We start from the raw sequence: 14,743 nt of genomic DNA on the forward strand, positions 1-14,743 counted from the left end.
TGATTTTTAAAACAAGTCCTGGGGTTGGCACATTGGGGTGGCCAATCAGATTTAAAAGGAGCCACACCAGGTCAGTTGTGGCGCCCCCTGTGGGCAAAGCTGCACCTCTTATTGTCGATCTTGTCCTGTACCTTCATGAGTTTCGTTTTTAACAAACCATTGCAGCAGAAAAAGGCTCTTCCACCTACAAGCCAGCAGTGTTACCAGGCATTAAAAATGACAATAAAGCTGTTAGCCAGGAGGCTCCAGCTCTTGGCTTGTACGACTCAAAGCTTAGGTTGAGCATTTCCAATATGGCGTCTGCCATCCTACGGCTTCAACACTGCTTCAGAAACCGACGGGTGGCGTCACTGAGACCACATTCATGTTTTATACGGTTAAGGCCTGAACACTGTTGTAGTTTCACTGCTTGTTACAGAAGCCAAACATGAGTGACTCTACAGAGACCCTGAAGTTTGTAACAAAAACAAATGTCCCAGGTTCTAAAACACTAACCACTCAAAGCTTGTATGTCTCTCTAGTTTTCTGTCCATTACACGTTGAACCTTGCTCTGTGACCTCCAGGGGGATACTGACAACAACATTTCCCAGTTGTCCATCCGTTTACAAGCCCACTCATCTGAGCGCTGAGGTGTGCTAAGCGTCTGTGTGTAAACATTAACCTGACTTTCTGAGATATCTCTGGCCCTTTCCAGGAGTTTTAAAAAAAAAAGATCGGGGAAAAGCCGCAGAGGTTTGTACGCAACTAAATCAAGTTATTAGTACAAAAAGGCCTTAGGAGGTGATGTTTGGAGTTTAACTGTTTCTGCCTGTAGTGTACTCTTTAACAGCAAACCCTCTTTGTAAAGGCAACTTTAGCTGCCATAAATCTCCTATAAGTCAATTGATATCTTCCTTTTATTATCTTAAATATCAAAGCTTCTTCCATGTCTGTTCTTAGATCTGTAATCACCCCCCAAAAAAATCAGAGGATAAATATGTTCACAGCCTCCCCCCCCCAAAAAAAGAAGCGGACCATCTCGTGTTTGTTTTGCAAAGTTTACCCACAAAGATGATTACCTTTGTGTGCCTGAAGTCTTGTTTTAGGGCCATATTGTTACCAGTGTCAACAAGAGGTCACGAGAAGCTGCTATTAATGCATCAACCCAGCTGGACATTGGGAGTGGGGAGGTGTGCCTGGAGGTGTGCCTGGCTGTCCCGGTGACATCACAGGGGCGATATAAGAGGGAGGCAACGGACTCTGTGCTGCAAACCTCTCTGAGCTGAAGCAAGCAGGCACATACGTAGCTCTGTCTGTCTCCACGTCCTCCCTGTGGTCCCGGGATACAAGAAGACACTGCACTGGAAATAATGCTGTTCTGCCATTCCCAGCCTGAGTCCTACCACCAGCACTCTGCTAGTTACATTAGGTAAAGCACATGTCAAGACACTTCAGCCATTTTTCAAAGAGGAAAGCTTAATCTGCAAAGTGTCAGTACCAAGCAGTGATGTTTACCTGCACAAGAATATGTGCAGAGAAGTAGAGGCAGTGAGGCTTCTTTTTGTTGTTTTAAATGTGCAGAATTGCAGTAACTCTGAAGACATCAAAGTGTTTAATAATTCACATGAAACTGACATTTAAAATTAAGATTTTCCAAAACACGTCAGGACTTATTTCAAATGAGCATTCAGAATCAATATTTACACCTGTAACATAGACTTTGTTTTCTGTTTCAGAGCAATGCAACCTAAATGAGCTAAATGAGTGACACTGTGTTTTGTATCATCAACCTTTGTTCATCTGACTTAATGATTAGATAAAAGAACAATCACCTTTATTGTCCTCCACGCTCAGCCCCACGTCTCTCTACTTGGACTCTTGCAGAGAGGCTTTGGCACCCTTCTTGAAAAACGAAGAAGCCAGGCTTATGGCTGAAACCGGTGCCAAGAGGACGCCGTTCCAGTGCATTCTGTGTGCAGCCACCTCACCGGCTGTAAAACAGCAGGAGGAGAGTCTCACCTATCTCAACCAAGGTAGCTATCTGGATGTGCATGTCCACTTCGACTAAATGCACTGGAGCTCATTTTGTCACATGGAATCCAAGCAGCTGCAGGGTTAGATTAGTGCTGATGCAAAGTTTAAAATCCAATTTATCTCCTGATAATTCTCCATATCAGTGTGAACTTATTTCACACAGCGGTGTGGGACTCTGCACCGAAGCACTGAGAGGCAAAAAACAAGTAGTATTAAAATGTTCTGTATGCAAAACATTCAACAACTGATTACCTAAAACACAAATGATTTTGTCCGTTTTTTATTGCAAATAGAATTTAAATTAAAGAAAATTGCTCATCTTTTATTCTTTCGGAAAGATGATATTCTGAGTAACATTTTCTCTGATACTAAAGCATTGTCATAAAAAGCCTTTTAGGAATTATTTAAATTGTCTCGTTTGGCGCCCCCCTGTGGACAGAAGTAGTATACACCGCGTTTTAAAGATCTTAATGTGGCTGGCATTAGCATTTGTTTTGAAAGCAGATTAAAATCAGAGGAAAGTTATTTTTCTTTTTTTTAGATGTTTTTTTTTTTTTTGTTTATTTTGCCTTTATTGGATAGGACAGCTGAAGAGAGACAGGAAACGTTGTCAGGAGAGTCGGGGGATGGGCTGGGGTCGGATTTGAACCCACGCCCGCTGCGACGAGGGTTAAATCCTGCGTAAACAAAGTATGCAACATAACCGCTAGGCTATCGCCGCCCCTGCCACTAAAACATTGACATAAAAGGCCTTCTAGGAATTGTTTTCATTTGGCTAGATTTGGCGCCCCCCCTGTGGACAGAAGTAGTATACACCGCGTTTTAAAGATCTCGATGTGGCTGGCCTTTGCGTTTGTTTTGAAAGCAGATTAAAATCAGAGGAAAGTATTTTTCTTTCTTTTTTTTAGATAAGATGTTTTTTTGACTTTTTTGCATTTATTTGACAGGACAGCTGAAGAGAGACAGGAAATATTGGGAGGTGGGAGTGGGGATGGTAACATGTTGTGAAGGACCCAGGTCGGATTTGAACCCACGCCCGCTGCAATTGGAGTATAGCCTCCATACATGGGGCGCAACATAACGGCTAGGCTATCGGCACCTCCGATAATAAAACATTGACATAAAAAGCCTTTTAGGAATTGTTTTGATTTGTCTCGATTTGCAGCCCCCTGTGGACAGAAATAGTATACACAGCGTTTTAAAGATCTCGATGTGGCTGGCCTGTGCATTTGTTTTGAAAGCAATTTAAAATCATCAGGGAAAATTTTATTTTTTTTAATAAAAAAAACAGCTGTTTGAGAGATGCATAGAGATGACAGAATCTATGTCGTTATATTAGCCAGTTACAACGTTTTTTGTTAAAGCTTTTGTATGTCATGTCGAGAGAACAGCATCACAACTCGATTAGATATTTTGTCACTTGTAAACTTTTTACCATTATGGCCTCTTTTTGCTTCTGTAGACTTCCTGTCGATGATTACATAAATACAAAGAAATGAAGCATTCATGTTAAAATAGTTTAAGTAGGATTTGAAAAGCATTGCAATGATTCAATGTTGACCTTCTCATTGCGGATTTGTGCAACATGAGCTCCTCAATGTGTCAGCTTGGATCAGTTTCATCTTTAATCTTTTATATCTCACGTCTTTTCTTTACTTTAATGCTCCTACAAATTGTTCTTCCTCCTCTCCTTTGCTCCCCCCCCCCCCCCCCCCCCCCCCAACTCAACCTTCTGATTATTTCTTCCTCTCTTGTTTAACTCAGTGACATTTCTCGTCTGATTTGTTTACCCTCATTGATCAACAAGTCTTCCTTCTTATCTGCTGTTCAGTCATTTGGTTGGATTTAAAAAAAAAATGACGTAAGCGTTCTTTTAAAAAATGCATCAATGGGAAACTTTTCCATCGCCATGTAAACAATGACGATGAATGTTTCACCATCACGGTTATTTATTACTGTGAAGGTGAAAAAGCTTCGATAGCCTCAGGAGAGGATGAGAGAAAATATCTTTATGGAAATGCAAATCATAAAGACAAGAGTTAAAAACACTTAAGTTGTTAAAATAAGCTCTAAAATCAGAGATTTTAAAAAATAAATTCTGAGTTTAAACTCTTCTGACTTTTTATTCTCAGATTAAAAAAAACACATTTAAATACAGAATTAAAATTAATATATGTGACTTCAACTTTAAAATTTGGATTTGAAAAGAAATACAAAATAGAATAGAAAAAAATATAAATTTCAGAAGTTTTTTGCCGATTCAAATTTTATAAAAAATAATGAAAACCTCAGAAATACAAGTTTAAAGTTCTTTAAGAATTCTGCCCCTTATGGGGTTTTTTTTAGAACTTTTCTTTACTGATCGAGTCAGTATCCTAACGTTAGTTTTATCTCTGAATTCTGACTTTCAATTTGACCTTTATATCTATTTAATTGTTTTTTTTGATTAATTTATGGAAGAAAGTTAAAGTCTAAGATTCAATTCAGGATTCTTAAGAATTCTTACTTTTTAGAAAGGGGAATTAATTCATTATTTTTTTAATGTGAAATTCTAAATTTAAAAACCAGAAATCATCAACATGTTTCAAATAGATATTCTTAACATGTCCGACCTGACTATTTGATTGTTCAGTATAACGTTTCATCATGTCTGGCCTTTATTTCTTCACTTAACGTTTTTTTTTTTTTTTTAATGATTTATAAGTATAGGCCTACTTGATTTATATTAATTTCTATCTCCACTGCCCCTTCTTTTATGATTGACTGATTTCCCATTTTTAAAAATTTTAATCAGGTTTTTCTTAATGTTTTAAAATGTAGGTCAGTCCTACGAAATCCGTATGCTAAACAGAAAACTAGTGGAGTATACAGATATAAGCAGCAAATATGTAAAGGTAGGTGTAAGGCATTGTGTGTGTTATTTCATGTGACCTCTCTCTCTCTTCTTTCTCTTCTCAATGTTTTTATGTTTTCACTTTGCTGGTTTGTCCAAGGTCCCTCGACCCTCCCTTCCACTTCAGGGGTGGGGTGTCCACCCTGAAGAGCTTGGTACTATCACCCAAACTTACCCATTTCCTCAAATACACACAACTTGTCTTCACTTCACATGCTCTCTTCACAATAAACACACTCTCCGTGGTTCATGCTGGCGCCTCCACAGCCACACACATGCACTCCTGAAAATGTATAATGTCAGGACTGCTTAGGCCTGGTGTCCACCTGTAGCTTTTTTTCCGGGCAGAAAGGCGCTGACTGTGCGCTCGGGAGCACTTGCATGAAGCATTTGTGCGCTGACAACCGTCTGTTGACAACGGCCGCTGTATGACCGACACTGCTCAGTTTTTTTTTACTGTAGCTATGTTTTGACTACAGCAGACACAGAGCTAAGAGGATGTGGGTACAAGACACGATCCGTAGGAGGCATAACTAGATTAATGTATGTAAGATTTTCAACTTGAGCGCTCGGAGCGGCCGCACAACAAAGGAGGAGCGCTCAGAAGAACTGGATGCTGCGCTTTTTCTCCAGGCGTTCGTCTGCTGCTGCAAACGCTCTTTACTCATTAAAAACAGTTGAGAAAAGACGCTACCGCTCGGAAAAAAAAATGCCAGGTGGACACAGGGCCTTGTAGTGCTTTCTCACTTACACATCAGCCCATAATTTCTCTCATACTACTTACTGTATAGCCTATTTATACATGATGACATTTCAGAAGTGACTCCTTCACTGCAGAGACATTTGTTAAAACACTCATTAAGGGCAGGCAGGGTCATTTATTTCACTTCTGTGTGTGTGCATCCACTCACCATGTCTCCGTGGTCAGGCTGCCACCGCCATCACTGAGACATTAATGTTAACAGTAGCATCCTAGAAACACAAGAATTCTGAAACAGGTGGCTTCTCTGCAAACACCTGACGTCCCGGGTCCAGGGCTTTTTAAAGTTCTGGTGCTCACTCATGCATGCTCCCTCCCCCATAAATGTGCCAATGGATGGTACATGTTTTTACAGGCTGTTAACCCAATCTGGTGATTTATCCCATGAGTGCCAGGATTTTGAATAGGACGGCTCGAAAGGGAGCAGGGTACTAATGAGAGATAGTCAAAAGGAAAGATCCCGATTAAAGGTGACCCTATATAGTCCCATTTTGACCTTTAGATATGTTGACATGAGAAAAGCACACTGTCTCGCTTTGTGCTGACATATTTATTCAATCCCTCAATGCTCAGGGTCTATCTGTCCTTTATCAGGTACGATGGCAGCATCAAAAAATGTCAATGTATATAAATACAACCAGAGAGACTGCCTTCATTTTCCATCACTCAATCAGAGAGCCACTCACTGATGTGACATTTCAAGTCTTGTGACTATTTATGCACTTTTATGGTGGAGATGCATCTATGACAGGATGGTACTTATGATGAAACTCACTTTATAATGTGCAGGGTGTAAAGTTTACATGAATATTTAACATGTATTGTGATTTATCTTGACTTCTCAAAACAATGTACTGGCCGATGATGCACTAAGCAGCTTCAGGTGATCATCAGTCTCAGTGGCTCTCTGATTGGCTGGTGGAAAACTGAAGCTTTCTCTTTGGTTCTTCAAGTACCGGTATACATGGAAATGTCTTGCTGCTGCCATCGTACCTGATCGTTTAAGTCGTTTACACTGAAATGTTGTGTGGTTCAATCAATGTGTCAGCAAAAAGTGAGACAGTGTGTGTTAGCGTTTCCCTTTATTGTCCTTTAGTTCCACTCTCACCTGATGCAGCTGTCACACATTCAGGCGTGCAGAGATTTCTTTTTTTTACCCTTAAATATGTAAGGAATTAGGGCCAAGCTTTAAAATATAATATATAAAATATAATTTAAAAAAAAGTAGAGTAATCCTTTGATGAAATCCTAACCCATGCACTGCATATCTAATCTTTGTTTGATATGGTGACAAGATGAATGCTAGCTAACACAAGGGTGGTGTCATGAGGCAGCAGCAACAGCTACTGGCTCTGACGGGTGCATGGATGGTCAAAAGATTTCTTCCTGCTTTTTCAGGGTTCCCACGCAGATTGAAAAGTTTGTGCGTTAGCGGCAAATAAAAACTTCTGAGGTCTGGAAAGCTAACAGATGGATTGTTTTGATCTGTTTGGTGACTTTGTAAAAACTCCCTTATTTTATATGCTTGAATATCACCAAACAAGACTTTGTAAAGTCCTCAAAGACACCATTGGATGATGACACTATTCTCATCTCAAAACATTTATCTTTAAATTGCTGCCCATGTGCGTGTGGAAGCCCTGATTTGTAGGCAGGAAGTCAGTGTTTGTGCCGCGTCTCATTGTCCTGATGGACATGTGCAGATGCTCTGTGAAGAATGACCTCTGTATGTTTGATTGGTTGATAGAGGGGAGCTTTTTCACACTTTGCCCAACAGTCCAGCTGTTTGGCTGTGTGACAGCTTCCCCGCTCAGGCTGTAGCTGTGCTCTGGCCTAAACTCTTGATCCTGCCTGTTCACAGAGCATTGTTCGAGTGGTGTTTCATGACCGTCGACTGCAGTATATGGAGCACCAGCAGCTGGAGGGATGGAGGTGGAACAGACCCGGGGACCGGATCTTGGATATAGGTGAGAGAACTTAACTTACAAATGATAGACCCAACAAAGATCCCTGAAAAGAAGACCTGATCAAACAACATACAAAGTGTTGATATTCATTAAAAAGGGAAGATCAATTATTTGGTCTGATACTATGAAACTTTTCCCAGTATCAGTCTTAGCTCAGTTTCTTTCACGCACATTGTGGCAGAGAGACCAAATATGGAGTTTTTGAGATGATGGCAAGAGAGTGAATTACACTCCATAGCATTGGGATGACAAATCTGATGAATAACAACAGTAGCCCATGTTGTTTTCTTTTCTTTTTTCTTTGTTTTTAGATTAATATTTGCACGTTTCTTGCCTTTATATGGCTGTGGATAGAGTAGGAAATCAGGAGAAAGAGAGTGGGAAATGACATGCAGGAAAGGAGCCGGTCCGTCCACTTGGAGGACTATAGCCTCCATATACGGGACACAAACTGTCAAGCTTATAGCAATCAGTATCCACTCTTCTTTCCATATAAGTTGGCTTCTAGTTTAAAATTAAAAACAAAACAGAAACAAGATGGCGACGGCCAAAATGCCAAACTCAAGGCTGCAAAACTGAAGGCCAAAAAACTTCAGGATTTCACCAAACTTCAGGGCAATTCATACACAAACTCATATACTGTAAGACTTGATCAAAGTTCAGGACCAACCCACTGAGAAAATGAATGTGAACCATCTTGACTGATTGTTTGCAGATATCCCGCTGTCAGTGGGTATAATGGAGCCTCGATCCCACCCTATGCACCTCAACACCATCGAGTTTCTCTGGGATCCTGTGAAGAACGCTTCTGTTTTCATCCAGGTACAATTTAATCAGTCGCAAGCTAAACCTCTGGAGAAGCCTTCAAAGCACATGCCACAAACTTTTACAGTAAGCAAACCCTCTCTTGCGTCGTCTTCTCAGGTCAACTGCATTAGCACCGAGTTTACCCCCAGGAAGCATGGCGGGGAAAAGGGAGTCCCCTTTCGTATCCAGGTGGACACTTTTACCACCAATGAACACAGGGAATACATGGAGCACGTCCACTCTTCCAGCTGCCAGGTCAAAGTGTTCAAGGTAAGAAGCGTTCATCCTGACATGTGTCTCTGCTACAGCCTGTACCTGTAGCACAAAGTTATGTTGTATTAACCACCGGGCGACATCATCCATGAGAAATACACATTCATATATTTATAACTGGTTTTCTTCTCGTCTCTTTCTTTTCTGGCAGCCTAAAGGAGCTGATCGCAAACTGAAGACAGACAGGGAAAAGATCGCTAAAAAGATGCCTCAGGACAGAGAAAAGTATCAACTGTCCCACGAGACCACCGTGCTGAAAGAGGTGAGGCAAACTGTCCACATAACATAACAGATCTAACCTGAGATGACTGTCTGTTTGCTCTCTTTTTGTCTGAAGTGTTGCAATCTTATTGACCTCACAGCTACACTCTTGTCTTGTGTGGATATTAATGTAATCTCCTCAGCACTGAAGCTACAAAATAATGGATTTACTATTTACTTTGCTTGACCTGCAAGTGAGAAAACATTCCTACACACAGTCCACATTAAACCAGGGCTAAGCGTTCTGGTTAATGTTAATGTGTTGCTTTGCCTGTTTTCAGCCATTCCTTCAGAAGTGTGCTGCCTTCACCGCTGAGCTCTGTCAATGATTGAGACCCCAGATGTGCCATTTAGTTAGTCTTTGGAAATCAAGTGACTCAGCATATTCTGACTAAGTGTTACTCAAACATGCACTCTATGAGTCCAGTGATCCTTTTCTCTAAAAAACACCTTTTTTTTTTTAAAGTATTCAAACGTCTACATTCAGAGACTGCACAGGTAAAGCTGGGAATGGCGCCCCCTGGTGACAAAGCATTACCTATTAACTCTTTGTGGATCTTGTCCTGTAAACATTGAATGTAGTGTTTTCTGACACACATAGTCATGCTGCTTTCTTTCACAGTCAAACACATCACTCAGTTTGAATCTGAAGTTTCTTCAGTTTGTTGTTATTCATCTCGTCTGACACCGACCCTGCAGCAGTGCTTACAGGAAGTACAACTATTGATGAACTGCAGAAATGACCAGTGTTGTCCATGATGGTCTATAGATCATATCCTACATAGAATCCAACAGGATGAGTTATAACGCCCCCCCTCCCTTGTATAGTGTGTGTTAGTTATAGTTTTTATAGTGTGTGTTAGTTATAGTTTTTATAGTGTGTTAGTTAGTTATAGTTTTTATAGTGTGTGTTAGTTATAGTTTTTATAGTGTGTTAGTTAGTTATAGTTTTTATAGTGTGTTAGTTAGTTATAGTTTTTATAGTGTGTTAGTTAGTTATAGTTTTTATAGTGTGTTAGTTAGTTATAGTTTTTATAGTGTGTTAGTTAGTTATAGTTTTTATAGTGTGTTAGTTAGTTATAGTTTTTATAGTGTTAGTTAGTTATAGTTTTTATAGTGTGTTAGTTAGTTATAGTTTTTATAGTGTGTTAGTTAGTTATAGTTTTTATAGTGTGTTAGTTAGTTATAGTTTTTATAGTGTGTTAGTTAGTTATAGTTTTTATAGTGTGTGTTAGTTATAGTTTTTATAGTGTGTTAGTTAGTTATAGTTTTTATAGTGTGTGTTAGTTATAGTTTTTATAGTGTGTGTTAGTTATAGTTTTTATAATGTGTGTTAGTTATAGTTTTTATAGTGTGTTAGTTAGTTATAGTTTTTATAGTGTGTGTTAGTTAGTTAGACCAAAGTTGTTTTTTGTACCAGGATGTAAACATGTTTTGATTTCTACTGTCAAAATGGATATTTTTAATGTGGGGAAAAATTGGTAAAAAAGTGACTGAAAGAGTCTTAGGACCTCCGTCTAACTGTGCATTGATGAATAATCAGACAACACCTCTGTTCTTTCTCTGTTTCCTCTATCAAGTGTTCTCCTTGGCCTGATGCTCTAAACTTCACCAACCACAGCAGCAGCAGCGCTCCATCACCAGTCTACCACAGCTCCCCGACATCCTGTAGTTTCACCGATGGGTGAGTCAGCATTAAAGCCCTGCAGCGTCACCATTTGTGTTCTGTCAGCAACCACATTCATTTTGTTTTGTCCTGGAGTGTAGACCTGTAGACCTGTAGACCGCTGATGAACGTCAAGTTTGTAAAAGTTGTGCTTTCGAAGAGATTTCATTGCAGAAATGTAATTCTTTGGTCAGGCTTGGGTTCAGAAGATTCCTTGGTTTCATTTTTGGCGGTGTGCGATGGAAATGATCCTACTAGGTTATGGTTAAAGGATAAATTTGTTAGTTTGAAATATGGGCCCTAGTTAATCGTTTATGAGGATCTTAATGATGAAACTGTGCACAAAATGTTGGAATTGAAACCAATAGATTTTCTTAGCTGTCATGGCTGCCAAACAGTCTTTCAGGTACAGTCAAAGTATGTGCACAAACAGATACGTATTTTTCTGTCACTGAGAGGCTCAGGTGTTTGTACCAATGCAGAAAGACTCCTGTCAAAGATAGAGCTTTTAAATAGGAATAGATGCTTTTTGTTGACCAAAAAACAGCACTTACATCTCTTCTCTTTAAACACACATGGCTACATTGACAAAAAAAATGTAATTGCAGAATTTAGAAGTTGCCTGTCAAGTCAGAGCTCAACATGTTCGTTTTCAGTATTGGCTTGGGATTTCTTTGAGTTCCTATGGGTTAGTTGGAGACACCACAATAACAGGAAAAACCTGGCAGAGGCAGTGGTAGATGTGGTAGAAGTTTTTTTCTGGTGGCTCTGAAGTGAATAATGTAATCTTGTTCATTAAGAATCAAAAATATGTCACATAAGGGCCCAGGTTTAAACAAGCCAAAAGTCCCCTTGAACCACCGGTGTGACATTACAGTGGCAACAGCTCCCTCTATGGGTGCTCACCAGTATGTGCAGGAGCATAAATGTTACCAACCTGGGATCTGTAAACACAGCTTAAGAAAAACATTGAATTTATTATTTAACTGACGGATGAAACACTCAACCAATCACCTTACATGTTCTTTCCTCCTTATGTGCATGTTTTTAAAGGAACTGTTCCCCAAACCAGCAGGGGGAGCTGCTCATGCCCAGTTGCTCAGATGTAAGTAACAATAGAACAGTGCGGTGTTAATGTTGCTCTCTTATTCCTTTTAGGCCATTATTTGGAGACAGTGGATGCTGTGCTGCTATACTCATTTCAAGGGCTCTTCTTCTTTTTGACATGTAGCACCTCCTGCCATCGACCTCGCTGCAGGACACTCAGCAGTGGCTGCACCGTCACAGGTTCTCTCCTTTCTCACGGCTCTTCTCCAGCTTCTCAGGTAACTTGGGGCCAACAATACAAAACATAAAAATCCATGGAATTATTATACATTAAGAGAGCGCTGGCACTCAGCTGACTTACTCAGTGATGAAATGCAGGAAGGGGGAAAATATGATCTGTCGTTGTTGCAGGTGCTGATCTGTTGAGGATGAGCAAAGAAGATTTGATCCAGATCTGTGGCCCTGCTGATGGTATCCGTCTTTTTAACACCATGAAAGGAAGGTGAGGCATTACTGTGAACACTCTACCCATTCTCGTTAGTATTTGGCTTAGCTTGGCTAAGTGTTGTTGGAGTTTTTTTTCCGCAGATCTGTGTGCACAGTGGTTGTTGTCACACTGGTTTTCTGAACGTGGAACTTTTTTTGAAAACTTCCTCAGTGGATCGTTCTTTTGCAAATGTGGCCTCGAGAAAAACAATTATAGGTGTTGGTGGAAGATGGACAAATGCAAAAGTCATTGCCTCCATGCAAACCCGTCACATCTTTTTGTTGTTGTTCTTAACGGATAACTTGACAAAAAGTGACATAAAGAATGGAAAAATACATTAATGATACAGTTTATACCAAATGTTTAAAAGACATTTTCAGAAACTGTAGCGTAAGTTCCGTTTCGGTGAACAACAAGGCAAACAACCCACCATCTTGTGTCGTGTTTATTCATGTTCTACCTCGTACTCTGCTCATATCTCTCAGGTGTATACAGCCCCGCCTAACTATCTACGTGTGTCAGCAGCAGGCCAGAAATCAAGTTCCCACCAAACCAGGCGGGGGAGACGGTGAGTGCATCCAAAGTGTAACATGCTTATGCAAAAGCATAATTATTGTAATCATGGTAACACTTGAGATCACTAAAGTTGAAACGTATTCACTAATTAATACTTTCAAAATCATGTTGCTTAACTAAATCTAAACTTTTATTTGCACACAATAAGATCTTATCAGATTTATTGTATTGTATCTACTTGTATAGGTCTACCTGGCTTTATTTGCACACTCTTTGCTACCATTTTTAATATTTCAAAGGGGTGACCGGGTCTTTAAGGGTTTCTGGAAATGTTTTCTAGTAGTTTCTAGTAATTCACTGTAGCTGTGGTAATATGAGGAAAACAATATTTGTCTACAAGAGAACATCAATAAAACTCACAGCAACACTTGGAGTCCTCCATAAGTAGGACATTGACTTGTATGCTGTTCTTATGTTTCCTCTGTCTCCCCTGTCCTCTCTGCAGTCTACCACGCTCTGTACCTGGAGGAGCTCACACTGCTGGACCTGTCTGAAAAGATCGCCATGCTGTACAGCATCACTCCACAGCAAATCACACACATCTACAGACAAAACCCCTCCGGGATTCATGTGTTAGTGTCCGACGAGGTAAATTGACATAAAGGCTAGAAAAAAAAGGCAAAAATGGCCCAAAAATATATTTTAAAAAAACAACATTTGGAGATAAAAGAAACAGACTAAGCAGTTCTCATGTTCATCATTGGAATAAGTTCAACCCGTCCTGTCAGCATTTATAACCTAGCTAAAAACAGAACCTGTGAAAGGCTGGTTGTATGGAAAACAGGGGTTTAATGATGATGATGATTTGGAAATGCAAATAAGATGTCAACTTTGGTCCATCCATACTTTTCAGATGGTTCAGAACTTTAAGGAGGAAACAAGCTTTATCCTCAGCACTACAAGGGGTAATAACTGTATTAGTCAACCTTTAAACTCACAACATATTTCCTATGTGTGGCCTAGTTTTTGGAGTTTTACTGATCTTTCACCGTTTTGTTTTTTCCAGACGGAAGCACAGACGGCTACCACGTCGTATTGAAATAACCAACAGCTGCTCTGCAGGTTCAACGTTTCATCAGTGGAAGTGTGCGGAATATATTTCAGTCAGTCAAAGAAGAATTTCAGAGTTTGTAACTACAGCCCTTTTTTTCAGAATCAGTCCGTAACGCATGAGAAGTAACCCCCAAGGGTAAACATATTTAATCATGTCCATTAAAAAATCTGTTTTTCCAACTTACAGGCTCTGATGCTTATTGTAACTTTCTGACAATATTACAGAAAACTTCCTTTAACTACAGAGTGGGATGCTTTTTTCTAAAACCAGAAACAGCCGTTACATTTCTAAACGGTCTGTTTGAGCACACATTTTCTGAAAAGTGGAGCAGGCAGAAGACGGAGAGGATGGACTTTTCTCATCATTCATCATCAGTTTATCTAGTTAAATTAATTTAACTTAATTTAAGTTAAAATATTTTTCCACTGTTCCTTAATATTCGTAAAACGTTAATTCAAGTACATCTAAAGGTACACCTGTTACGACAGAGAGTAAAACTATATTTTATTTCAGATGAAACAATGTTCATTAGTTAACATAAAAAGAATCAGAATCTGGCCGTCAAGTTCATGTGAGTTTTTTGAACATATATAAGGGGCCCTGAAAGTTTTTTATTTGTGGACTATGAAAACATGACTTTCCCTCATGTCTATCAAGAAAAAGTATGTCACATAAATGACTGCGTCTCAAAGACCACCTGGGGATCAATCAAATGCCTCCCATCATTGAATTAATCTGCACTGCAAAGAAAGCAATCATTTGTGAATTTAAAGGTAAAAACAAGTCAAACATGGGAGAACTTGTTTTTATTATATATTCGTCAGCTACAAGTACTTCTACTCCTGACATGGATAAGGAAGTCACGTCATGCTTGTTAGCATCATTAAATGACATGTGCATGTGCATTTCATAATTACATTTCAGGATAAACTGGTTAG

The 14,743-nt window shown here is 39.6% G+C and overlaps 1 protein-coding gene across 2 annotated transcripts; it reads left to right on the forward strand.

Moving 5' to 3' along the window:
* Positions 1-1,239: 1,239 nt before the first annotated feature.
* tfcp2l1 (transcription factor CP2-like 1) lies at positions 1,240-13,988 on the forward strand. Of its 2 annotated transcripts, none has more exons than XM_061054020.1 (15): positions 1,240-1,409; positions 1,835-2,013; positions 4,835-4,908; positions 7,529-7,634; positions 8,350-8,456; positions 8,559-8,711; positions 8,866-8,976; positions 10,556-10,659; positions 11,695-11,746; positions 11,873-11,966; positions 12,100-12,190; positions 12,661-12,743; positions 13,197-13,339; positions 13,605-13,656; positions 13,758-13,988. In XM_061054020.1, exons 1-15 carry the CDS (start codon positions 1,351-1,353, stop codon positions 13,793-13,795), a joined length of 1,446 nt encoding a protein of 481 aa, XP_060910003.1. In that variant the 5' UTR covers positions 1,240-1,350; the 3' UTR covers positions 13,796-13,988. The 2 variants fall into 2 exon arrangements, with proteins under 2 accessions (XP_060910003.1, XP_060910004.1); XM_061054021.1 differs by having other exon boundaries at positions 1,241-1,409; positions 1,865-2,013.
* The last annotated feature ends 755 nt before the right edge of the window (positions 13,989-14,743 follow it).

This window comes from Labrus mixtus, chromosome 13, assembly GCF_963584025.1.
Source record: "Labrus mixtus chromosome 13, fLabMix1.1, whole genome shotgun sequence".
In the NCBI taxonomy this organism is placed as follows: domain Eukaryota; kingdom Metazoa; phylum Chordata; class Actinopteri; order Labriformes; family Labridae; genus Labrus; species Labrus mixtus.